General features: G+C 43.0%; 1 protein-coding gene across 5 annotated transcripts; it reads left to right on the top strand.

Annotated features, from left to right (window-relative positions):
* On the top strand, window positions 1–26735 carry runx1 (RUNX family transcription factor 1). Of its 5 annotated transcripts, none has more exons than XM_063878168.1 (10): window positions 1–362; window positions 1167–1261; window positions 10110–10228; window positions 14941–15092; window positions 15171–15281; window positions 17100–17256; window positions 20582–20686; window positions 21746–21949; window positions 24774–24920; window positions 25117–26735. In XM_063878168.1, the coding sequence occupies exons 3-10, from the start codon at window positions 10141–10143 to the stop codon at window positions 25662–25664; spliced, it is 1512 nt and encodes a 503-aa protein (XP_063734238.1). In that variant the 5' UTR covers window positions 1–362; window positions 1167–1261; window positions 10110–10140; the 3' UTR covers window positions 25665–26735. The 5 variants fall into 5 exon arrangements, with proteins under 5 accessions (XP_063734238.1, XP_063734237.1, XP_063734241.1 ...); XM_063878167.1 differs by having other exon boundaries at window positions 21722–21949; XM_063878171.1 differs by lacking the exon at window positions 10110–10228 and having other exon boundaries at window positions 21722–21949.
* Window positions 26736–27545: the final 810 nt, after the last annotated feature.

The following is a 27545-nucleotide window of genomic DNA, read 5'->3' as shown; positions in this document are numbered from 1 at the left end:
GGCAGGTGGTTAGTTTGTTCAAACACTCACACACAAGCACACAACAAAGCACAAATTCCAGATTAATAGAAGAGAAAGACAGACCCTCTTTGGCGTCTTTGAGGGTCCAAAACTCATCAACGAGGGGATCTGGAGAACCACAAACCAAAAGCTGAGAGAGAGAGAGAGAGAGGAAGATGGTGACGGAGAGGAAGAACGGAAGCAGAGCTGCAAGCACGTCTACAGACAGAGAAGACACCATGTAAAGAAAGGTAGAAAGAATGAGCAGTGTGGATTATTTTGCATCTGAGTCACTGGACGACTGGACAAACCAAGGAGCTTTTTCAAACACCTCTTCCCAGGAACGGGACACCTCCGCTGGGGTAAGAGTGCCACAACCACAGCCTCTCCACTATATTTTTTTAACCAGTCTATCTGTTTGTATCTCAGATTTTTAACATTAGGAGAAAAAAAGCAGCGTTAAGGGGAAAGCCATCTGTGTTCAGCTCTATGTGAATCATTTTTAAACTGCTTTAAATGTCACCATGGTGGAGCTGATGGATGAGCACCATCCATTCTCTAAGCTTGTGCACGTGAAAAGTAGGGAGGCAGAACAAACGTGCTCATACATTTTTTTGCCGCACACTTTTCTTTAGTTTAAAAAAAGATGTACTGACTGCGGATCTCATATGGTGTCTTTAACTTGGTAACAGAGGTTTTTATTAAATCTGCAAACTCTGTCTAATGCTGCATGCGATTGAATGCTTTAGTATTCAGAACTCCAACTGTTCTTATAAACCGCAGTGCCAAATTGCAAGTCATCATTTCCTGTCATTTAGTATAAACACTGATGAGGTTTTTTTAAACATCTATATCCCTCACTAGTGTTCAGTTTGCTGCTATAGGATGGGAAGGCCTTAAACTAACTCAGCATCTGTGTGCATCTAATCATTTTGGTCATAGAGCATATAGATTGCATTGTAGTTTGAACAGTATAGAGAGTTGTTGTGAACAAGACTTCCTTGAACTGGAGTGAATCAGTGAGGGTTTCATGCTCTCTTTCACATGCATGCACGCCCACATAGATGTGGTTTAGAGATTGGCCATGAATGTCGATGCTGCAGCTCGTTGGAGGATCTCGTCTTGACCTTTCATTTGCTCTTTGTGTTTTATTTCTCTCTATTCAGATGAGAGAAGGTGGAGTCGGAGAAAAATCGGAAGATTAATCCTTTCATGGCATCGAACAGTGTCTTTGGGTAATTGTCGTCAGCTTTTATTATAGGTAAGTGTATTTTTGTGTGTGCATGTGTACAGCATGTGTTGGCTTCTCTGTTCTCCATTGAAAGACATTGTGTTTTAACCTTCCAAAAAGTATACTGTCCACTTATGGCCAGATCACATTGCACTTTACTTTGTGTGTGAGAGTGTGTGTGCCAAACGGTCAGGTAGTTGTGTTTGCATTGTGTTATAGCTTGGCTGACTTTGATAGTTCTGGTCTCTGGTTCTTGTGGAGGTCAAGCGGGGGCACTATAAGTTGTATCCAATATTTAATTGATCCTTTTAGCACTTTTAATAAATCGGCTCAGCAGGAATGGTCAGTTGTTGTCCCGTGCACCTGCAGGATGCATTCACCAAATCAAACATTTTTAGGTTTGGGACACAACTTCGATATATCTGGGGACAAGAAGTTGTTCCTTAGTGTTTTTGTTAAGGGGGAAAAGTGAAATCAATGTAGTGACAAAATCACGTCAATCTCTGTGGCTCTCTTCACTGATTGGTTTCCACTTCCACAATCCTATTGGTTGTGTTTGAGTGGCTATGGCCTCACTCAACTCTTCCCCAATCTTCAGTTCTATCCCAACTACTAACAAATGTTCTGAATGCCTTTTTCTCCATCTTCATGTACACATATGCTGCTCTGACTACAGTCATTTACTGTATTTCTGCTTCCATATTTCTAGATGTAATGAAATTGTTACTGAATTGATCACAATGAACAATCTAAACTCTAATATGGACCAACATGTCTGTCAAATACCTGTGTAGAAAATCCTTTGAGGCTGTTGTGAATCAAAGCTGCGTACTGAACCTCGACTTATGTGTAGATAAGACATTTAAACTGAAGTGGGAAAAAATGTAAAAATGAATTGATTGTGATTTTCAAACAGTAAGAATAAATTAAAGTTGGACTTTTTTTTCTTGTTCAAACAATATAAAAAATATTGAAATCGTTTTGGTAAAAAAAAAAAAGGCTGTATTTCAACTTTTCTTCATCAATCTAACTTATCTTTGACACTTCAGGACCCCCTTTTCTCTATATTTCACCCGTCCCCCCCTTTCCCGCTCCATAATTGTCATATTTTTGGCTGAAAATGCTTCACCACTCCAACTTGTTTTTGTGAATATCCACCACCCGTTTGTGGTATTAGCATTGTTCCCTTCCCTCAGTTCATATATCAAGCTGCTCCGGGGGCCGTTTTTCTGTTCTCTAGAGTCCTTTTTTCTTTAATTTACGCCTCTCGTTACGTGTGAACCCATCGTGTTGCGTGCCACTCTCCACTTGTGCACATTGTTGGGCCGTGGTGTGCGCCTGTGCAGATTCTGGTTATCTGGAGGCTCCACCTGCACACACAGAGACAGAAGCCCAGCGTTATCAGGAGACGGCATAGCGAAGCAGAGGAAACTCCACAGGTCTGCCTCTGCTGATTTTACAAGAGATGATGCTGAGTCTCAGTGTGCAGCCACAGGGCACTTACACCAGCTCACACACACTAATATATGAGCTTTCTGACATTCATCACAGTGTCAAAGCACGGTAAATAAGAGCGGTGCAGTCAGTAACAGGCTCCAGGGTCACTACACTGCTGCAACTAGCTATGTTCTTTAATAGACTCACTATTTAGGATATAAAATGTCAAATACAATAGAAACAGTTCATAGTCATAGTTTTTTTATTAGTGTGTTTGGCTGGAAAGTATAAATATTGATAAGGATTTTAAAATGATCTTCAATAAAGTGTCATTATAAAATAAATGAATGGAGAAGTGACACAGTGCTTCTGTTCAGTTACAGTGTTGAGTTGAGGAAATGTTCACACAGAGGCTGTTTCAAAATGTCTGTTGGGTGTGTGTGTGTGTGTGTGTGTGTGTGTGTGTGTGTGTGTTGTAACAGTCAGAGAAGATAGTGAAGGAAGAAGGAAGCAAAGAGGATGTGTGTGGACGAGCAACCGTTAGCAAGACAAGGCCTCGCATTCAACTCACACACACACACACACACACACACACACACACACACACACACACACACACACACACACACACACACACACACAGTGTTGCGGTTAACTTGCAGGAAGTAAATCTAGAGTGGATGTTCTGTGTGTTTTTCTAACATTGATACAGAACGTTTGTCATGAACTGTTTATATATGTAATGTATCAGAGGAACTTTTCGTAACAGATATTTATCCGTGCACAATTTGAATGTTCTCTCCAGTCTCTCTCCAGTCAGACATGTCACAAACTGACTGGAGAGAGGGCGGATCAGTGTGTGTGGCACCCAGTTTTGCATGTACAGGGTATTGGTTAACCATGCTGGTAAACCGCACACACATTCACCCAAACAAAACTACAGAATGACGGGAACCAAAGTATATGTTCCACCCCTGCAGATTTACCGCATTTTCGATTGGTGTGTGTGTGTGTGTGTGTGTGTGTGTGTGTGTGTGTGTGTGTGTGTGTGTGTGTGTGTGTGTGTGTGTGTGTGTGTGTGTGTGTGTGTGTGTGTGTGTGTGTGTGTGTGTGTGTGTGTGTGTGTGTGTGTGTGTGTGTGTGTGTGTGTGTGTGTGTGTGTCTCTCTTCTTGGTCATTTGTCCAGCTGTGATCTCTGACTCTTATTTTGAAGCCTGGGAATAAGCATTGAATGCCTTTTATACATACATCTTCTCCCTTATTACACACACACACACACACACACACACACACACACACACACACACACACACACACACACACACACACACACACACAGTGGCTCCCATGTGGTATCCTGGCCGCACATCACACAGACGGGCTCTGCTGATTGATCTCTGCTCCGCCCACTGCAAAAAAATGTTGACACTCACTTTTATCGTAGATTACCACATCTTCCATTTCTTTATGACTGTGTTCGATTGAATCTCATTTATTTCAGGAGCAATTGTGAGAACCTTGGTAGTACCACATTTGGTAGCGTAGGGAGTCTTTGTGGCATCAGGACAGTGTGTGTTTGAGCAGTGTGTGTTCATGGTAATCGTGGTCCATTGTTGATTAAGTTAAATCTACTACAGTAACTGCAAATCAGTGTAATAGGGTCTATGTTCTGGAAGAATGCTTCCATCCTTCCAGTGTGTGTGTGTGTGTGTGTGTGTGTGTGTCCAGTCCAGTGTGTTTCCCTCCTCCGGTTCTCCACCATCAGCTGCAGCAGGAAGACGGGGCTCCAATAAAGATCCTTTCATTTCCTCTCCTCTTTTTCATCTCTCCTTCCTTCCGACCGCCCTCCTTAATCACTTCAATGCTGTAATATCAAAGTGTTCTGGATAGCGTCTGCACTGCTGTTTGGTAAGATTTGACTGATAGTTTCACACATAGATATTTCTTTGGAGAAGTGTGTGTGTGTGTGTGTATTTGTGTATGTGTGTGTGTGTGTGTGCGCGTGTGCATGCATACGAGTTGTGAGGGGAACCACCAGCTAGGCCACAGACCCAAAATAATGGTAAAGCTGAACCATACCACAGTGTGCACCCAATCCGAGCTCACCAGTCAATGCCATGTCCTGTGTGTGTGTGTGTGTGTGTGTGTGTCTGTTACAAGTGTTGGTCAGTGGTTAGCCTTGCAGTTGGGTTTTGTTACAGAGGAAAACGTTGACAGTTTTTCTGGCACTTTTACAATAAACTTAATATGTTACCATTGTTGGTTTTAGAAATGGCGTCGCCCATCCCTATTTTCAGTCGCCCTCTTTGCTTCGCTACACTTCCCCGCTGACTCTAAACTCTCCCGAAGTTTCAAGAAACCGCCAACAGCGAACAGCCATCTGACGATCGATGGAGCCTCCGATCATCCACAGCTTTTCCAATGTTCCCAACCCGTTTCCTCCAAACCGCACTGGTTCGCCCTCAGCCTTAATGGGCGAGATGGCGGGTGCGTGTCTGTGAAGTCTGGTGGGACAGGGTCCTGTGTGAGTTGAGGCGAGGTCCCTTTAGTCCTGTGGTTAACGAAGAAGCCATGCAAAGAGTCTCCTCGCCCTTTTCTCACTCCTCCTCACCCCCTTTCTTCCTTTCATCCCCATTTGTCGCCACATTGTGGTTAACAAGTGAATGCAAAGTGTTGTCGTTATGTGTGTGTATGTGTGGCCCGTACCCATTAGCGCCCTTCCATACTCTATTCTAAATTCCGCCCTGCGACTACGCCTTCTGATTTATTCATTGGCTCGTTTGGGACTCGTGTGTGTCCCCGTGTGGTTGGCTGCAGTGAGTCTGATTGGCTGGTTCTTTCCACTTTGGTGATCTAATTCTGTTTTCCTGAACCTTCGAGCTAACTTGGCATGCAAATGTGCACCCACATAAACACACACACACCCTAGAAAAAGCATAACGTAGCCAAAGCCTGGGGTGTGAATGGCTGATTAGTTGATTGTACCTCCTTCTCTAACTGTCACAAATGATCTGGGCCATGAAAACACTCATTGATTATTTTTTTGAGTGACTGGCATATTGTGTATGTAGCTACAGTGTGTGGCTGTGGAACATTGATAAACGTGTACCAAAGACACGCAGTCAAACCAAACTTGAAGAGTAAGAATGTTCCTGGGTTGGCATTTTGGATCCTTAAAATGTCAGAAATTATTTTAGCATCTTAAATAACCCCCCAAATAAATCCTGCAGTTTTCTAAAAGCTGGGGACCCGAACTAAATAGACTTGTGTGTACTCAACAAATCCGGGTGCTGGCAAGTAGGCGCAAAAGTGGGCTCACATTGTCACTTCTATGTGCCGTTTCGTATTCCAGTGCAGTTGCAGAAGACAATAATGGAAAAGGTGGTGCTAGTAGCAACTTTATTTCACATTTCCGCAGAAGTAACACAGTTAGCATTGAGCGCAAAGCACCACTGTCTCTAAGTAGCTTCTACTGCTTGGCTGAACACTGAGCCTTTCGGAAAGTTAAACAGCTGTGTGTGATAAAACAAAATGGAGCTTTAGGCCTACCGCACTTGATGGATGAACTGTTCTGACATCACATAAGAGAAGATAAACCTTTGTTCGTCTCTGTAGGGTAACTCATCACATGTGCTACAGTCTTCTCCTAGAGGACTGGCCCATCTGTTTCTGTGGGCTTTTGAACATCACTAATATCATAGGTCGCACTTTATTTACTGCCTGTGACAATCCTCCCGCAGAGTTTTGGAAACGTGTATCAGTACACACAACCTGCATCAGTGTGAGGCGTGTGTCATTCAGCTCTTCAGGAATGGATACTGACGGCACTCCTGTACAGCAAACCTTTCAGTCCTGAGGTCCGTATTCACTGTCCAGACCCCGGTGTGTGCATACATGTTCGTGTGTGTGTGTGTGTCTGTGTGTGTGTGAGTTAAAAGTTTCTGCTCTAATACACCTGCTCAGCCATTCAAACTGCACTAAACACAGCCTGAGGCACTCCTGTCTTCCTCTCTCCATCTCTATCTGTCATGCTGTCTCCCTGCCTCAGAACCACTGTCTCACTCTGCTCTGTCTTTTTCCATTTCGACATTTCTACGATGAAAGAATGAACATTTAACTAACTCTGACTGTGTGCATGATTGATAGGTATCCCCCCCCCCACCCTCTCTGTCTCTTTCTTTCTCTTTCCCTCTGTTTCTACCCTTCTCTCTTCCTCTCTCCCTCTGTCTGTCTCTCCTGCATTTCTTGTGTCAGAAAATCAATTTTTAGTTTAGCAAGAATAAGCCCATCTTCTCTCATCGTAGGGGCCGGTTGAATAATTCAACACACACACTAACACACATTTCTTTTTCAATATCAAAGTACTTCAGGGAATTTTCACTTAGAAAATGATGGAGACATTATTGGACCTCATAGTCTACCCGCTAACACACCTGTTTCCCAGTATAATCTTTTCTTAAAGAGGCTCAGTAACAGCTGTTCAAGGTAGTAACACATGTCTTTCTGTAATGCTAACTATTGCAGGACCTTTCTAGTGTGCAAAGAAGCATTTAAGAAACAAAACTATACCACTGCTCTTCATTATAATGCTTCATTACCTATGGAAGCATAGTTTGCATAGGTTTTATAGATGGACGATGCGTATATACTCCCTCACAATGTAGAAAAGTGAAGCCAAAATACCGTGAACGCAGGCGCTGCCGTCTTGCACTGTTGACATTATTTCCAGCAGAAGTCACCGGGTCCTACACCCGATCGAGCCAATGACACTCAATTTGTGTCCATCCTGTAGCCTAAGCCTCTTCATAGGTTATCCATGGGTGACCTTTACTGACCTTTGCTGACCAGCGCCGATCACCTCAGCCTCCATCCTGCAGGAACACTGAGAGCTTTACAACAGCACCCCTTCATGGTTAATGCCGTAAAGCAAGGCCCGTCTGTGCCATAAAGTAATCCAGTCACTAAGCGGCACCCTGCAGTAAACGGTGTGCCAAAGGGAAGTTAGTGTGTGGTAGATCCATAATATACTACGGTTGTTGCAAATGAGGCACTTTAATGCTACATGCTTTATTTAAGACTTGGGCTGTGTGTGTGTGTGTGTGTGTGTGTGTGTGTGTGTGTGTGTGTGTGTGTGTGTGTGTGTGTGTGTGTGTGTGTGTGTGTTTGTGTGTGTGTGTGTGTGTGTGTGTGTGTGTGTGTGTCATTTGGTGCTGCTGCTAACTGATATGTCAGAAAATCAATTAATTACTTTTAAGCGGCAGTTAACTGCATCCGCACAATACACCCCATGAATTATAGACGATGTGTGCGTGTGTGTGTGTGTGTGTGTGTGTGTGTGTGTGTGTGTGTGTGTGTGTGTGTGCTAGAATTGGCTGCTCTGTTAACTAGAGACATTTGCTAGCTCCTCCGTCACTGATCAATTGATGAGAGTGCTGTGATACAAATCAACTGAGCACACTGAAGTGTCTGAACTGACTCCAATGTCTATCACTTTCTATCCTTTTTACTGTGTGTGTGTGTGTGTGTGTGTGTGTGTGTGTGTGTGTGGGTGTGTCACCATGTTCATCTTATTTGGAGCAACTGTAATGCAACCTTTAATATTTGCGGCGCAGATTTCAGAACCATTGTTAAATTCCTGCGAGGGTGTGTGTGTGTGTGTGTGTGTGTGTGTGTGTGTGTGTGTGTGTGTGTGTGTGTTTGTGTCGATTATTCGATTTTGCTGTAGTGAGAATGCCTGGGTAGTTTTTATAAATGGTATTATTAATACATAAGTGGAACAATTGTGTTAACATAATTGTTGTTAAAAGTCAAAAAGTCTCTCTCTCTGTTTCCCCTTCTCCCTCTCTCTCTCTCGCTCTCTCTCTCTCTCTGCCAGCGGCTGTCTGTCCCTCTTGTCCCCTGAGTTGGGGCCACCCTGAGGCCAGTGACAGTGGCATGGCAATGATCAATACCACACACACACACACACACACACATGCACACACTTACATGCTGCCACCCTTGGCGAGGGATCGATGGAGGGATCGATTTTTACTTCTGCTTTTATCTCCGGTACCTCATCAGCACCTTAACACCCTCACCCTCCTGTTTTTCAAGAACATATGAACGTCACCATTTGTTTTGCATCTGTTATTTTGAAAGTCAAAACTACAAAGTTACCGTGCTGAATTCAAGGATCAAATCAGATTTCAAAATCCTTGTCTTTCCTTGGTGAAGTTAAAGTCAGTTATTCAGTTAATAGTGATATTCTTGTGGCACACACACACACACACACACACTCACTCACGCAAACTGTTAGTCTGAGATTGCAGAGATACAGTTTGTCGTACACACGGATTCGTTCTCTGAAGACACACAGGCAGCTTTGTGGTGATGTCACCCGCCAAAGAGCCTCTGTGATTCTCTCTTTTGTGTTGATGTGCGTTTGCGTGTGTGTGTGTGTGTGTGTGTGTGTGTGTGTGTGTGTGTGTGTGTGTGTGTGTGTGTGTGTGTGTGTGTGTGTGTGTGTGTGTGTGTGTGTGTGTGTGTGTGTGTGTGTGTGTGTGTGTGTGTGTGTGTGTGTGTCTGTGTGTAACAGGAACAACTGTTAAGTGATTAAGTTAAACTCTCCCTATGACTTACCGCTCTAGTCTGCTGTAAAAAAAGGAAGATTAGTCATTTGTGTCAGCAACATAAAGAAGTTGGAAGTGGCTAATGAGAACCACACAACCGTGACTTTGAAATCACTCTGCCTCTTCCTTACACTTCCTGCATTCTTGTTAAAGACAGGCAAGATCATTGGCTAGCTTGTCATGTACAAACATAGACCATGTATGTTAATCCCCAATGTTTTGGGGACCCAACTAAATACTCAGCACTCGCCAAACAAACTCATATCACTCAAGTGTGTGACCTCAATTTTCCCCCAGAACTTCTGAAGAGCAAGAAAGAAGGAGGGTGAGAGGGAGGAAAGCAGGGAGGGAGGAAAACGGGAGAAAATCATTTGAGTAGCTAAATGAAATTAGCAGCTTTAAAGAGCCCGAGGGCAAAGTGGAGTCGTGTCCCCCGTGGCTACGCTTTAGAGAAGGAGGGAATGAATTCAGCTTGACTGGCTCCTCTCCTCCTTCTCCACATCCTCCTCATTCTCCTCTCTCCCTCGCTTTAACTCCCTTTTTTTTATTCTATTTTTACTAATATGTAGGGTGAGATGGAAGGAGGGGGAAGGGGGGTGAGGCGATGAATGAGGCGTATAAAAGCTGTTTGTGAAGGTGAGGGAAGCGCTCTTTTTCGCTGACACTCTTTTAAGTGTTCTTGTTGACTTCACATTTTGGACTAAACCAAAAAAGAAAAATAACTTGTTCCTCATCTTTTAACCTCTTACTGTTCTTACCTCTCGTCTTATTATTTTTTCCCTTGATACCCTCTTTTCTTTTCCCTCTGGGTGTTGGAAATTTGGCCCCAGCTGTTGCTGCTTCTGCACCCAGGATTGCGGCATGAACCCTGGGGCATTCTCCAGCTCTGGCCCCCTGTCCTGGGCCATGTACCTGATGAGGAAAGGCCGGACAGGCAGCGGACTCTTTGGTAAAGCTCACTCTTCTTGACACCAAAATCACCATCATATCTTACTCATTCAAGTTCTGACGTTGTTTATTCCATGTTACGTTGTAGAAAAATGGCGTTCAAATGATCACAGTTATCCTGTTCAGTTTCTGTGATTGAGTTGTTTTGAGAAGCGTCTCTCACTATGATCTTGAAGATATTTTATATGCACTTCTTTTACTGGAATATTGTGCTTGGTTTCCCAGTACGGCAGCTGATAGTTTCGAAGAACTTCCACCGATGTGCATGGAGAATTGCTACGCGGTGAACTGAATTTAGGACTGTTCTAGTCATCTTTCCATGTCCATACAACTTTCCAATTTCTTTGAATTGGAGCTCTTTAGGATCTATGTATTAAGTGGTATCAAATATTCCTGAATCTACATGTTGCTTATACTCCGTTAAAGTGTTCCTTGGGTATATTTTCAATTGGGTATATATTTAATTGATCCACAAACAACAAGGTATTTACTGTGACTGATAATATTAGGGAGTGATTGCATCAATAACTGATAGGCAATTGTGACTGCGTATTGATTATGGATCAGAGTACAGCTAACATTACAAGGCAGTGGGAAACGCTGGCGGAGCGTAATCCCACTCCCCTCCCTCTGTCCCGGTTTCTCTTTTTTTCTCGATCCTTTCGCTCTTTTTTTATTAATGTCTTATATTAATATAATCTCAATTTGATTATTTTCCCCTTGCATGACTATTTCGACTCCAATCTTAAAAGCATCCAATCCAATTTAATTTTAGGAGATAGTCATGCTGAATTATGAAATACGTTATAATACGTCATCAACTCAATGTAAAAAAATGGATGGCATCATTTTACTGCAAATAACCCTCAGGATATATTTGTATGATGTTGCATGGCTATATGAATAGCTCACTTCTATAGAATCAGTCTTTATTTGGCATAAGGCCTCACTGATATATAGTTTCAAAGCATCCTTCAGTGTTCCTGAATTATTAATAAGTGTGGTTATATGAGGAATAAATGTCCAGTGTCAGATGTAATGCCGCTAACTTTGATGAAATTGCAGGTTGACAGTGCTTTAGCTGCAGGTTTAATATTGTGATTGCAGAGAAGCTGAGGAGAATACACTGAGGATAATGTGTTAATTACAGTCTTATCAGGGACAAGCTTTTACATTTATCATAACAAGTAAAAAAAAAAGCACAAAGAAGCCTTCTGTGATGACGTGAAAAATATATATTTCCGAGGGCAAATCGCGTCACGTCCATCTCAGGCCGAGACCAGAGTGCAGGCGTTTACATTTTTTATCATCCCCCCTTTGGCTAGAGAGGGATGGACGTAGAGGCAGACTGGCGTTTCCCTAAAACTCATCCGACAGCGTGTTGATCTAACTCAAACTGAACTGACTGAATCCAGAAGGGCTCTCTGTGAAACAGGCCGGATGACCCTTGAGATTGTAAAGCTCAAAATCCTTATCTTTGTTCTTAATGTGAACGATGAGCAAGGGTACACACATTATTATTTTTTATAGAGAGTGAAAAATGACCCTCCTTAAATTCAACATAAATGAGAGCACACTATCAATCAACAAAACCTTGGATCAACATAAAAAATATCAGCCTCGGTGTAAATAATGTATTCTGATACACATTCATATTTTATCTTTTTACGTGCAAATTGACCTAAAAATACCATGCAAACCTTTTTCTAAAATCCAAAGTGCATCAGTTTAAGTCATTTAAAATGTTTTAGGGGGACACAAATTCATAAAATACTAATTACAGAAAAGCTAGTACACCCCGGCTTAGGACATTAGTTTTTTAATAAGGCATATTGTGTTTTTCACACGTATTTTCTTCCAGTTCCTATTTGTTATCCATGACAGTATTTCTCCATATAACCACAACAAGAACAGTGTTCAAATGAGCTGAATCCAAATGAAATCCACAGAAATAATACTTACTTCTTTGAAATGTTGCACCCACTTTTATGTGATTGGAAAATATCATCCCAATTGAAAAAACGTAATCCTAAAACATTATAAATACACCCTTAAATAATCGTGTTTAATAAAACATAGTGAAACATAAACAAAATGTTTTGGGGGTCAAAAACAACCCCAGATAAATCTTTCTTTTTTTACAAGGAGTTTGGTGTGTTGTTGATGTCATGACTTAGATCCCCTACTGACCCCTGCCGTCTGCATCCGGTACAGACAGCCTGCAGCAGATGCACTTCTTTAACATAGTTTGAATCAAGCGACGGCCTGTAGTGTTTCTAATCAGAGGTTTGACTAAGTAGGCTTTTGTTTTAGTTTTAAATATGTGGCTTAACATAGGAAGAAATGTGGCTATCCTTTTGTGCACATCATGTTGAATTGGTATTCAATGTGTTATTTAGATGCGGCTCATTCTTTTCTTCCCATGCCCGTTTTGTGCGTCCTTTAAACCCAGATATTAAACATGTCCCTATATTCAAATACAATATACATATTGAGCCCTTAGTGAATTCATTTTCCGATAGAGGAAGTACGGTTCTGCCTTCTCCCCCTCTCCGTTTCCCCTAAACCCCGCCTCCCCTAAACCCCGCCTCCTCTCGGACGGACATACCTCTGATTGGTCAATGTCTTTCAGCGGGCAGCCCTCTCATTGGCTAAGAGCGTCTGGAGCGCAGATGAGATGCAAATCGAGAGGTCTGCCGGTAAAAGCCCTGAGCTGTCAGCCGGGATATCCATTCATCTCAAAGAGGAGGGAGAGAGAGCGCAGCTTGTTAGTAACACTGCTTCAGTGTAATGTTACAATCAGGAGGAAACGACATTTAGAGTCAAATTACTTCACATTTATCTTCCTTTTTTCGTGTTTTTGTCAGTTTCCTTCCACTTCTGATGCCCACCATGTGGGACTTTAAGCTGCCAGAATACCTTTAAAGACTTTCCAGCAGTCATCCCAAGTCTCGGGTCTTGAATTCGGCATCCCGATTTTGGAAAGCTGCTTTCTGCGACTTTTACGCACAACGGCTGAAATCCGGCGGATTATACATACAATATTCTGCTTCCTGTTCTCCAAACAAGACGAAAATCGGGGGGTTTACAGTGAAGCAATCTGGGTATCTCTGGACGCACCGTGGCGCAAAAATGGTGTTCCTGTGGGACGCGAAATACGGTACTACCATCTCTCTACGATTTGCAGTATAATATCAAATCGTTCATTAGTTTCCCCATTATTGTAAGTTTAATGTGGGAGACAGGCCCTGTTATATTGTGCCGTTCCTATAGCAATATCATATTAACTAATACAACAGATGAGTTATTACCATATATTTATGCTTTTGAACAGTGGGGAGATTTTCCTCTGAGGGTGCGCGTGGACTAATCTTAAGAACTGGTTTTAAACATTTTTTAAATAATGAATTGTGATATACAGTGTCCATATCATTTACAAAAGTAAATCTTGTCTATTTGTTTTCTTTTCTTTTGTTCCTAAATTCAAAAGACTTTCAAAAACCATTTGAGACCCAAAAGACTCACATAGTGTGTTAATAAAATACTTCCCCGACAATTTACAGTTTATTAAAATGTGAGATGCATCCGACATCACTTTATTCTCTACTGCAGTAAACGCAATCTGCTGACTTTAAACTGTCATACTTTAATTATTTTACCAGTCACACTTTGTCAAAAAAGCGCCTAAATATCTCTGGATCTCCACATTATTAATGCACCTTTTAGTTAGAACTGGAACTCATATATTTTACAGGTTTCCCAACACCAACATGTGGCATCAATGTGGCTCCTCTAACAGACAGTTGCTTATTCATCATATCATATGTGAGGCTCTCTCTTTAATATGTGGCATGCTTTGAAATGGACCAGTTGTGTTGATGGCGTACCACTTCCCACACTCTTATTCTAAGAGAGGGCAGAGGTGCTGCTTCGGTCTTCGGTTTATGACTACACTCTGTGGTATTCAGCATTCAGTGTAACCACAGTGTGTGTCATCGTGAGCTGTAAATGTGTGTCTGTGTCTGTGTGTGTGCAACTGTGTAGTTGTGCGGTTAGAGTTTCCATATCACAGTTCTCACTGATATGGCTGAAAGTATTTTTCCTTTTTCTCCACGAATCATTGTAAAACGAAAGGACAGATAATGCGATATTACCCTCTCGAATATATCTTGTGTTGTTAAACCAATAATCAGAAACTCAAAGACGATACATGTGCAATTATAGAAGACTGGGAAAAACACTCATGCACTTTTTTCATGTAATCTATATTTTAGATTATATTTTTAGAATTACTTTTATTAATCCTAATTTGGGAGATTATTTTGTCACAGCAGCATGTAAGAATAAGCAGACACAGTATATATATATCAACAGTGAATATCTCCGTATAGTATCTCTATTGAATACTCCTTTTAAATATGCAGTATTGAATTAAGTATGCACTATAATAGACCAAATGTCTTACAATAAAGTATACATATGTCTTGTTCCTGGAACCTGCTTGCACTATTTCCTCTATTGCATCGTTTTAGGTCTTTTCTTCTTATGTCAAATATTCTTTACTTTATTGGAGGATTTTGGGATTTATTGCAATTATAAAAACTGCTATTGTGCATATTACAATAAATCCTTTGGATATTTCAGAAGAAGTCATCCAGCGATAGTCACGCCGATATTAAGTACAGCATGACCAACTCGTGTTTTCTGTTTCAGACCCAGCCCCCGGCCGGCGTTACACCCCCCCCTCCACCACCCTCGCCTCAGGGGGGAAGATGGCCGAGTCCATGCCCCTGGGTGCCCAGGAGGCTGGAGGCGGGGCCGCTATGGTGGGCAAACTGCGCATGGCTGACCGAGGCATGGTGGAGGTACGCTGTCTTACACACAATCCTTATCAATATCTGCTTCAGTGATGTCAATGTCCCTCACTCCCCGTTGTCCCTCAGGTGATCTCAGATCATCCCGGGGAGCTGGTGAAGACGGACAGCCCCAACTTCCTGTGCTCCGTGCTGCCCACACACTGGAGGTGCAACAAGACCCTGCCCATCGCTTTCAAGGTGATTACCTGCACCAACTGCACTGCTGTGTCCAACAGTAACTATTAGGTGTGATAGAACATATTTATTTGTTAGGGATTAAACCGCCACACAGGGAAACTTAGATTAGATTTACTTTGTCGATCCCAATTTCAGACATTATTTTGTGACAGCAGCATGTAAACAAGGCACTGCAAATTAATACAACATCAAACATGATGGAAAATCAACAGTAAACGTAAACGTATCATCACAGTGACGACGCATTTTCATCCCGGGTAACTCAGCAGTACTTTAAATTGTTTATTCACTAGAATTATTTTCATATTATAATATATTACATCTTTGCAATTCATGTGAAACTCTCTTTCATAGACGACACTTTCCAATTTCTAGGGTTTTATACTATTTCCTACAGAATGAGAAAGAGTATAATTGGATATATCATGGATGTGTATTCCCTCGTGTGTGTGTGTGTGTGTGGTGTGTGTGTGTGTGGACAGCTTATCTGCACTTTGAGACAAAATGCATTTGTGGAAAAGCAGCTTTTAGCCGCAGAACACACAGCTGATTGATTTATTGAGTTTTATGCATTAGTGTTCGCACGTGTGTGTGTGTGTGTGTGTGTGTGTGTGTGTGTGTGTGTGTGTTTGGTGCATTATGCGTCATGGGCGGATGTCACTGCCTTTTACTGATAATGGATGATTGTTTTGATGCACACACACATACAGTATATGTACACACATACAGTATATGTACACACACACACACACACACACACACACACACACACACACACACACACTACATACTACAAGAACATATTCTACACAGAGGACTGTTCACACACGTTAGAATGTGTCTGTACATCAAAACATAAGCAATGCAAAATATTGTTGTAAACTAGCAAACAGAATCTGATCACTCACAAAAAAGAAGTAGAAATACATTCAAAATCAAACCTAAAATTAAATGAAAGGTAGCTGAAGGTGTACAACTACCATAGTACCTTTTATACACACGCACCTGCTTTAAGAACACACACGCACACACACACAAACACACACACACACACTGGCCTTTTCCTGTTTATTCTGCTGGGTTTATATCGTACTCCCGTGGAGTGTGCGTGTGTGTGTTCTCTCTTCCTCTTTCAGTTCTCCTATATGAAATATGTTTGTGCCAAGACTTATATTTCATTTTCAAACCCAGAGTAAGTGCAGCTTTAGAATCACCATTCCCCATTCCCCATTAATGCCACCATTCCCCTGCAACTCAAGCTAAACGCTGTCATTGAAGCATTACTGGATCATCAGCCCAGCACATTTTCAGCTCATACCAAATATACTAAGACAGAAAGAACAAAGCTGTAGCGATACGTTATTAAAAACAGAGCAGTTAGCCGAGGTGTAGGAGAGGAGCGTATCTGGTACTCATTTGCACACTGACGCTGTGGTCAGTGCTCGTATGGAAATGTTGCTGGAGGTGTGAAGTAGGGCAGTGTGCTCTCTAGTGCACGGACTATTTCACGTGTAAATGTTACACTTACGCAGAATCATGTACCTTTATTCTATAATTTGCATCTGTTTCATGAAGTTTGATGGATCAAAGACTATCTGTGTGTGTGTGTGTGTGTGTGTGTGTGTGTGTGTGTGTGTGTGTGTGTGTGTGTGTGTGTGTGTGTGTGTGTGTGTGTGTGTGTGTGTGTAGGCCTCAGTGCAGCACATAAGATCACTATCTGTTTTCTGCTTTTATCCCCTGAAAGCGTGATGGGAACTGAATATCAGAATATCCTCTGTGAGACGTCACAAATCTCCCATTTTCTTCCATGTCTTCCAGGTGGTTGCCCTCGGCGACACCCCTGACGGCACCTTGGTTACGGTGATGGCGGGAAATGACGAGAACTTCTCCGCTGAGCTTCGTAACGCCACGGCTGCCCTCAAGAACCAGGTGGCCCGATTCAATGACCTGCGCTTTGTGGGCCGCAGCGGAAGAGGTACACACACCACACACACACACACACACACACACACACACACACACACACACACACACACACACAAAGCGCACAATTGACCCAATATGGGTGAGACAAGACTCCTACAAAACACATCATGGATAAATTAGGGGAAGTAAATGTGAATAAAAACGGCGTTGACACAACTTCCTCGTAACACCCCGTTTAACCCCCCCCTCCTCTTCAACGGACACACTACACCACAGTTAAACTAAATCAGTCACAGGCAAATGTCTCCACTAATCTATTGAAAACAGAGTGTACACAAGCTATGCTAACACACTCACACACATATAAAAATGACAACTACTCCCCATGCAGCTGAATGGAAATATGGAGTACCTGTCAATATTTGATAGATTCCTCACCGCTGCTGTTGGGAAATTAGCATACATTAATGATTTGTGTGCAGTCGGATTCAAATATAGAAAGTTGAGGAGTGAAATTTGCTCCTATGCAAATGTTAGCGCACGGAGGACAATGACTTCATTTTCACAGTATTTTAAGATTCAAAACATGATGTTCTCTGGAGTTATTAACTGACAGCTGCAACGTAAGAGGGAGAGAAACGCTCAAGTGTCTTCTTTTAGATGTGATTCATGTGCCACGACTTTAAATCATTTAAATGTGATGACACAAGTTTTATATTATTCTACAGATGATAATGTTCATCCTTTTTGACTAAAAATGTCAATATATATTCAAGTTATATTTATTTAAAAGTATTTGTTCACGATAAAAGTATATTCCATATCCCATTCAATGACACTAAACTGTAAAAAGTTAAATACATTTTAATTAATTTGTGAATTCCACTGTGTGCACAATGTCTGCAGACAGTTATATTTTAAATCTATATTATTAAAGATCACTGTCAGTAAATAAGGAACATGTAACACGATGCAATACATGTTTTTTGTACAACACCCAGAAATGAAAGGAATATTAACATTGGTCTTGTGGTGTCCCGGGTTGTTTCAGGCGCTTCTCCTCCATGATTTCAGGAGGAAACAGTGAATCATTTGCATGTTTAATGTATCATGAGATAACAAGCCACATGTGAAGCAGCCTCTCCACAAAAACCTCCAAACTGCCATCAACTGTCTGTGGTGAGGGTTAGCTTAGCGGCTAACCCCCAAGCATGGTTTAGTGGTCAGAGTAGTAGCGATGTGTGGTGTGTGGTTGGGTTTGTGTGTGTGTGTGTGTGTGTGTCCACATTGAGTGAGATATTGTGAAAGAGAAAAGATATTGTCCTGTTTGAAAGAGGAACTAAAAGAGAGACTGAAAACCGGTTGCACATGAGCCACACACACACACAAACACACACACGCGTTGGCAGTACGCTGAAACATCATATGAGAAAACATATGAGAAAAACCGCATGACAGAGGCTGTGTCATCATTTTTCTTCGTTTAAACGATGTCCACACTAGTGCATCTCTATACGTATGCACTGAGGTGCTTATTACTGGATATTTTTATGATTCAAAAAGGTATATCTGTCAAATAAACTGATACAGGTTAATACTGTATTACACAAAGACTTAGCTACAAAACATGACAAGATTTACTCAAATTGTAACAGCGCTGCGTCAAACCAAAGGGTGCGTTGTTGGAGGCATGCTGCTTCAGGTACTGATGAGGTTACGGTATTTAATGTTGGACACTTGATTGAGTCACAGATCTACGAGTTTGAAGGTCCGTCACTGAAACGAGTGAGGGAGCGGCTGCAGTTTCCATACGCTGCTGTGGTCCACCTGAGCACGGCCTTATACACTCTGGAGAATAACATCGTCAACAAATCAGCAGTGTCTACAACAACACAACAAACACACACACACACACACACACACACACACACACACACACACACACACACACACACACACACACACACACCCTGATGTCGCTTTGTTAAAGATGTGGTAAACAAGAGATTTCGTCTGATCGCATGATTATGAGTAAACTGGACAACCCCATATCAACAAGCCCTGACACGATGCGATGCGATACACACACACACACACCCACACCCACAGTTCTTGTGAATCCCGCTCTTATCTTCAGAGGATTACAGAGACATAGAGGTGATTATAGAGGCCTGAAAAACACTGATGTCAAGATACACGCGCCTTTGTGATTCGGTAATGTTATGTGTGTGAAGCCACCAGTTGGCTGATAGACATAACACACACAGACCTCAGCTGTTCTCTCCCTCCTCCTGTGTCTCTCTATCAGCCACCAGTTCTTACTGTAAACTCTCGCTGTAAGCAACCTGCACTAAGGACAGGAAACCATCTCAGTCAGACAACAACAAGGGCAGCACTGGTTTGGGTGTCTTGCTACGGGTACTATTAAGTTTGAGATCTATGAGTTTAAAGGTCTATCAGTCACTATAACACTGTAGAATGGTTGATAGTTTTCCTGGAGGGATTTTATAAGTGTGGAAAGTTGGCACAGCTGCAGTATTTTGCATTTACGACATGGTGGTCCTCACCAGAAATGTAAAAAAGCTGCCTGTTAATGTTACAGAGTAATCTTTCACAAGAGTAAGAGAACAGAACTTAATGACCTTTCGAAATCAAATTAAATAGAAGAAAACAAATCTATTCATTTATAACTCTCTCAAGGTTTTATTTATATTCATATTTCAGAGAGAGAGAAGTGAGAGTAACACCTGGCGTTACCCACAAAAGTCTGCTGTGTGTGTGTGTGTGTGTCTGTGTGTGTGTGGCATCACACTGTCTGCACGGGGTAACTTTACTCCAGCCCTGGCATTAAACAACAGCGGAGATCTGCACGTGTGTATTTGTGTGTATGTTTGTGTGGGTGGGTGGGTGCAGCAAGCATAGTGTTGAGTGAGTGTTACTTCCAAAGCTGTGTCTGGCAAAGACCCCCCCCCCCCCAGCAGGGTCTGCACATACACACACTAAATGTATAGTCCTATTAATGTGGAGTACAGATCGTAGACAGATGAGTTTTTGTCATATTTTTTCTTGTTTCTGCATTTTTATGTGTGTTGAAAACGTCAAAAAGAATCCTTGAAGAAGCTGTGTGTTTGAGATCAAAGGATGGAATCTATCATTTGTGTGTGGTGACTAGTTGTTCCTGTCCGGGGGTCCATGCCTCACATGGGTTAATGAATAAAGCAGACTAAGAAGATTTTGGGGAGAACAGGAGAGAGAAAACGAGGAGAAAAAAGATACTAGTATTAATAAACACATTTTTCCTTCCCTGTTTTTCTTCCTCTAATCTATCCTCTCTCTTGTCTTCCTCCCCTTTGCCTCTCCTTTTTCACTCATAGGGAAGAGTTTCACTCTGACCATCACCGTGTTCACCAACCCTCCTCAGGTGGCCACATACCAGAGAGCCATTAAGATTACAGTGGACGGCCCCCGAGAGCCAAGACGTGAGTGACACTTCACAATGTTCTCCACAGCAGATTATGACATAACCCCACAGGCTCCCCGTTTGGGTCCCCAGAACTTTTTTACATTTTAATTCATGCACATCCTGTTGTCTACAAACTAGACTGTAATCCATAGAGACAAACTCTGTTTGTGAGTCAATAAGCATGACGCAACACTGAGTTCCTGTGTGATGAAACATGGGGAATTCTAAAGGCAGAGAAGAAGAAATACTTTAGTTTTTCTAAGAAATAAACACAAATACTTATGATTCACTTTGAATGGGAGGGAATTGAGCGACAGAGTTCAGATAAGACGTGAGGTGACAGAAAGAGAGGAAGACTCCGGCCTGCTCTGCTCAGCTGTGAATAACCATCACTCGTCTCTAACTCACCACACACACACATTCAGTATAAATACACACACACATGCACACTTCCCCCATTGGGAGGAAGTGCCTGTAACTGGAGCTCAGTCTCCCTGCTTTGAAGTGCAGCCAACACCAGAGACAGTGTGACAGACCACCACACACACACAGACACACACCCTCACACACACACACGGGGAGACAGTCAGACCCCTATGCGGCGCCCATCGTCAGATTCCCGAACGCATTAGCAGACAGTGTGTTAACGATGTTGGGTCATTGTACGGCCTGCTTTACGTTGTAGCTGTTACTGTAATCCTTAGATGATGTAATCATAACACAAGCAGGAAGTAATCTGCTGACAAATCAACTCTTCATATTTATGGAATGGAAAAAGAGGACTCGAAACAAATCCACGTTCAATCATCCCTCAGCAACACACAGTGAAGTTTAGCCTCTGCATTGAAGCCATCCTAGTATTGTGGGCAGGTATTATACACCTTGCTCAAGGGCAGTGAACTGGCACCTCTGCAGTACTGGTTCCCACTTTGTACTTCTACTTAGCCAACACACTGCCATGTTGTACACTTTCAATTGTGGTGGCTGATTACTTGAAATGGAACTGGAGAAAGTTGGTGCTTTGGACCATCATATTTTAATTTGACCACAGGTTTATGTCATCTTTTCCTCCCAGGTCATCGTCAGAAGATGGATGAAGTCAAACCCGGCACGCTGGCTTTCTCCGAGAGGCTCACAGAGCTGGAGCAGCTGAGACGGAGCTCAATGAGGGTGACGCCTCCTCACCACCATCACCATCAACACCCCGCCAACAGCCGCCAGTCTGCAGCACTCAACTCGGCCACCTTCTCGGGCCCTGCACACGCTCAGATTACTGCTGGTGAGGGATCTAAAGTGATTGAATCCATTAACCTTAGTCAAGAAATTAAGAGAATTGTTCAATACCATATTGTACACAGCAAGAAGTAGCCTTTCTGGTTCCTTTGAATAATTACAGAAAACTTCTAGGAACAGCTAGAAAGTGAGCAACATTTCCCCCCCAAATAAACTCAGGTACTTCTATTCATAAAAAGAAATTGCAAGCACAATCCAAATATCATTATACTGGTTCGGCAGTGGATGGACTGTCCACTCCAGGTAGGGAATGAGGCCTTACCCCAAGTGAAGGAGTTCAAGTATCTCGGGGTCTTGTTCTCGAGTGAGGGAACAATGGAGCGTGAGATGGGCCGGAGAATCAGAGCAGCGGGAGCGGTACTGCAGTCGCTTTACCGCACCGTTGTGACGAAAAGAGAGCTGAGCCAGAAGGCAAAGCTCTCTGTCTACCGGGCCATCTTCGTTCCTACCCTCACCTATGGTCATGAAGGATGGGTCATGACCGAAAGAACGAGATCGCGGATACAAGCGGCCGAAATGGGATTTCTCCGCAGGGTGGCTGGCATCTCCCTTAGGGATAAGGTGAGAAGTTCAGTCATCCGGGAGGGACTCGGAGTAGAACCGCTGCTCCTTCGCGTTGAAAGGAGCCAGTTGAGGTGGTTCGGGCTCCTAGTGAGGATGCCACCTGGGCGCCTCCCTAGGGAGGTGTTCCAGGCACGTCCAGCTGGGAAGAGACCGAGGGGTAGACCTAGGACCAGGTGGAGGGATTATATCTCTTCGCTGGCCTGGGAGCGCCTTGGAATCCCCCAGTCAGAGCTGGTTGATGTGTCCAGGGAAAGAGAAGTTTGGGGCTCTCTGCTGGAGCTGTTACCTCCTGACGGATAAGCGGGAGAAGATGGATGGATGGATGGATGGATGGATGGATGGATGGTTCGGCAGTCAACTGTCAAAATAATGCGGCAGTATTTCTATCACCATAAATTTCTTCTGATAAAGCACTTCAATTAATGCCCTAGTGTTTCCGTTGAACACTAAGGATTCCTCAGAAACCCTGTGTGGCGAACCAGCACTTAGATCATATTTTTTGGAAACAACACTTGCACATTTTGGAAGTGATCTTGCATCTCTCACATAGACACTGTTAGATACCATCTAGTTTTGTGATATAAACATCATAATTATATTTCTCAGAATAGCAGAATGTATGGCCTTATTAGGATGTTCCTACCCCTGAGCCTACATCCTAATAACCGGAAAGCCAGGGACGGTGAGTAAGCTGCCTGCGTGCATCAACACTCATCAATGCTCATCAATGCTCAGTAAAGCAGCAATGTTATTAGCACAAGCCTCATTTATGCTGGGGACTTTTATCCCTCACCATTTTTTAAAGTATAATGTGTTAAAAAAGTTCTGAAAAAGAGCCCAAACTAATAAATCAGAAACCTTTGAGAAAGTAGCTCGTAGGTGCTTGGTGCCCAATATTAAGACACCGTTTGACTTAATGTCCGTTTCTAATACCAAAATGAAAGTATATTTGTCTCTCTAATTACATTTTAGTGCAGACTCGTTTACAGCATTTAATAAATGTCAAAAAGCGTGTGTGTGTGTGTGTGTGTGTGTGTGAGTGTGTGTGTGTGTGCGTGTGTGTGTGTGTGTGTTTACCAAACTTGTGAATTCATGGTGCATCAAACCTCATTGTTCCTCCTTGTGGTTTAGCGAGATCCATTGTGGTCTGTGTGCGCGTGTAGGTATGTGTGTGTGTGAGTGTGTGTGTGTGTGTGTGTGTGTGTGTGTGTGTGTGTGTGTGTGTGTGTGTTGCGGTTGCCGTGGATACACTGCCATCAAAATGCATTATCTGTTCCTCTTTTGCCTTCGTTGTGGTGACGCCACGTGTGTGCGTGTGTCAGTGTATGAGTGAGGAAGCAAGTCGTGCCTGAAGGAGGAAATGAGAGTCAGCTGGCAGGAAGTTGCTACTGTGAGAAAAAAATCAAATGCATAACTGTCAGAATTCGAAGCATCCAAGAGACCTGAAAAGTGTGTCCACCAATGGCTAGGATACCATAATAAGTATCGTTTTTGCTTATTATCTTAGAATTGCAATGGCACTCACTGCACACGGTCTCATTTTAACAAGTAAAACACCAAAATCAAACCGTTGAAACGCCACGGATATGCAGTTCTATGTGTTCTACTTCTTTAGCAGCCAGCCGGTGTGACTCCTGCCACATATTATCGCTCACTGCCTGGGGAGAGAAGCCTGGAGAGGAGGGGGCTTGGCACAGGGCCGGCCTTCACCACCACCCAGACCACACACACACACACACACACACACACACCCAGACCGACCACACACACACACACACACACACACACACACACACACACACACACACACACACACACACACACACACACACTCTTGGCTAGACTTGAAAAGCCTTCATTGACGTCTTGGCTGCTGTGTACAATTTACTTCCTCGTCTGGCTGCACAAACACACACATGTACACACTTTTGTCTGCAAGTCTGTGGGTGATCAGTGCTATTTATTAGACTGTGTGGAAAAAGGGGACTGAATGAAAAATCACACACACACACACACACACATACAGCCCTCCCTTTCATCCGTCCACCCCCAGAGTTAACTGCTTCCTCTTCTCAGTCCCTCTCCTCGGTTGCTGTCACTACGAACAGCCTCTGTCTCAAGTCAATTAAAATCATGCTATTTAACTGTATTCTTATTTGTCTTGTGTGAACAGCATTGTGCAACCACATATAAATCAATTGCTGCACATCTCTAAGTTTCTCCATGATTTTATCTGTCTTTCTTAGACTCCAGACAGATGCAGTCGTCTCCATCTTGGTCCTACGACCAATCCTATCCCTACCTTGGGCAGATAACCACGCCCACCATGCACACAGCCAATCCCCTTTCACCTGGTCGATCTTCGCTCAGTGACCTGTCTTCGCGTCTCACAGGTAAGACACACGAGCGTGCACACACTGATCATTTTGAGTCTGCTGATCTTGTTTAGAGGAATGCAAAATGTATATTCTAAATAGGAGTAAAAAAAGAATACTAGAAGCTATTTCTCCTGCACACTGGGACCTTTTACCCAGAATGCATCCAATAGCGCAATAGTATATAAGTAACCTTTGACCTTTGCCCTCTCAGGCCCTGACCTCGCAGCCTTTGGTGACCACAGGATGACCTTGGAACGACCTTTCACCTCCCTCCCCTCCTTACCAGACTCTCGCTTCTCGGATCCCCGTGTCCACTACCCCTCTACAGCCGCCGCCTTCACCTACACCCCCTCTCACAACGCCGTCTCCAATGGTGCCCTCGGCCTCTCCATGGCGACGGCCATGGCGAACACTCCAGCGGGGAGATACCACACCTACCTGCCTCCCCCCTACCCGGCAAACACCCCCCACCAGGGTCAGAACGGGCCCTTCCAGTCCACCTCCTCGCCGTATCACCTGTACTACTCCACCACCGCCGGATCATATCAGTTCTCCATGATGGCCGGGGGTGGGGGAGGCAACGACTCACGCTCCCCACCCAGGATCCTGCCGCCGTGCACCAACGCCTCCACAGGGTCCTCCCTCCTGCACCCCTCTTTGCCCAACCAGAATGAAGGAGTGGGTGTGGAGGTGGAGTCCAGCCACAGTAGCTCCCCCACAAACATGGTCGCTGCCGAGTCCGTCTGGAGACCGTACTGAAGCAGGTTTAAGGTGCTCCCTGGTCATGTGACTTCACTGAATATAAACACAAAGTATGATGTGACACGAGTCATAAGTGAAAGACAGATAACTCACTCCAACAATCTAATCTTTGGTTAAAGGATGAGGAAGTCTTGTGGTATTTTATAGTTTTCCGCATGAGGAGCGCCAAACCAACCGTGTGTTTCTCTGTCTCTAGATACTTCCTGACTTTACCAACCTTCAGTGGCTCTCTGCTGTCTATGTTGTCCCTAGATTTCTTCCTAGACCATACTGATTTTACACACCTCTACTGTGAGTGGAGTTTCAACGCAGTCGGGTTAGAGGAAATGTTGCCACACAGGGTACGATGTTGACGGTCACCTTTCCTGCTGAGTCTTTATTTTATTTATGTACAAGCACTGGATTTTTTTTGTGACATTTAATATTTGAAAAGACTTCACCGACTACAGGTCGTCATCACTTATCCAGAAGCGGGATGAGAGCACCCAGTTTAGACAGCAGTGAAAGAAAAATGACTGAATACCGACGGATGAACGGAGAGAATGCAGCTTCCTTTGTAAAAAAGTCTTTCTCAAAAATGGTGTTCATTAGAGATGATTTGCTCATGCCAAATAATGCGTTTGCCTGTTTATGTTGATATTTGTCTCTGTTTCTTCCCCTGGTTTTACCTCCTCTATCAGCTTTCTGACATTTTGAAAAAGTGCCCATTATCGTCATCAAGAAAATAAGAAGACATTCACTCGCTATTGGTGTTATTACGGCCCTTGAGGCAAATTTGGACAGGAAATATAAACCACACTGATTTCTACATATTGTGAGAGAGCATTACAGCATGGAGTTTTGTAAAATACATTAATTTATTCCTTTTCGGTAGCATGCCGTGCGTGTGTGTGCGTGGCTGGTGTGTGTGGCTGGTGTGTGTATGTGTGCTCCACTGTCTATTTGTACTGTATATAACCAAGGCTGAAAATGACACCTGCATTTGATCATGTTTTCACCTCTCCTTCTCTTATTGTTCTGACATGTTGATAGTACAGTTTTTGATTTTTTGTTTTATATAAAAGTTCTTGGGAAAAAAAAATCTAACTTTTTTTTCCTGTGGTTACTGGTTGTCAAATTTGCCAAACCCCATGTAACCCCCCCCCCCACACTCACACGCACACATACACACACACACACACACACGCGCATACATTTATCCATTGCTATTCCTTAAGCTGTAGGAATTTACAGGCCAACAGACAAGCCCTAGCTTGCCTTCTCTGCCAGTTTATACACACACACACACACACACACACACACACACACACACGTTGCTAAATAAAGGTCAAGTGTAACCAGACAGTGAGTCCACAGTAGGAAAGCTCTGCAGCTAAGCTTTTCATACTGCTAGTCCTTTTACATTGACATAAAACAAACATTCAGCCTAAAGGTACAAATAAAATTACCTCAACTGGATTCAAAAATTCATTAAGAACCTTTAAGATTACCATAAAATAAAACAAACATAATATACTCCAAAGGTTGTTAGACGATTTCAAATATGGAATATTTCGCTGCTTGGATACTTGTTTAGCTTTGGTAAACAGTGACTTGTGGTGGTTTAACGGCACATTATCTCCCAAATTGAGCAAAGGGGTAAAATTTTTTATTACAATAAGTATGTTTTCTTCCCTAAATGGAGTTCACAATGCCTAATTCATCTTCATTTGGGGGTCGAGGACATGCCATGATTTCAGCAGCCCTGTTAAGGTCACAAGCCATCAATTCAAACCTGACTTTTGATGCAAAGGCACTACTTTTCCCTCTTCTTCACTACCAACATATATGAGAATTGATTTCCTAACAGCAGTCATCATTTAGCCTTGCTGAGGTTCA

The sequence above is a fragment of the Eleginops maclovinus genome, chromosome 24 (genome assembly GCF_036324505.1).
Source record: "Eleginops maclovinus isolate JMC-PN-2008 ecotype Puerto Natales chromosome 24, JC_Emac_rtc_rv5, whole genome shotgun sequence".
Lineage (NCBI taxonomy): Eukaryota > Metazoa > Chordata > Actinopteri > Perciformes > Eleginopidae > Eleginops > Eleginops maclovinus.
This window is presented reverse-complemented; position numbering and strand designations above follow the sequence as displayed.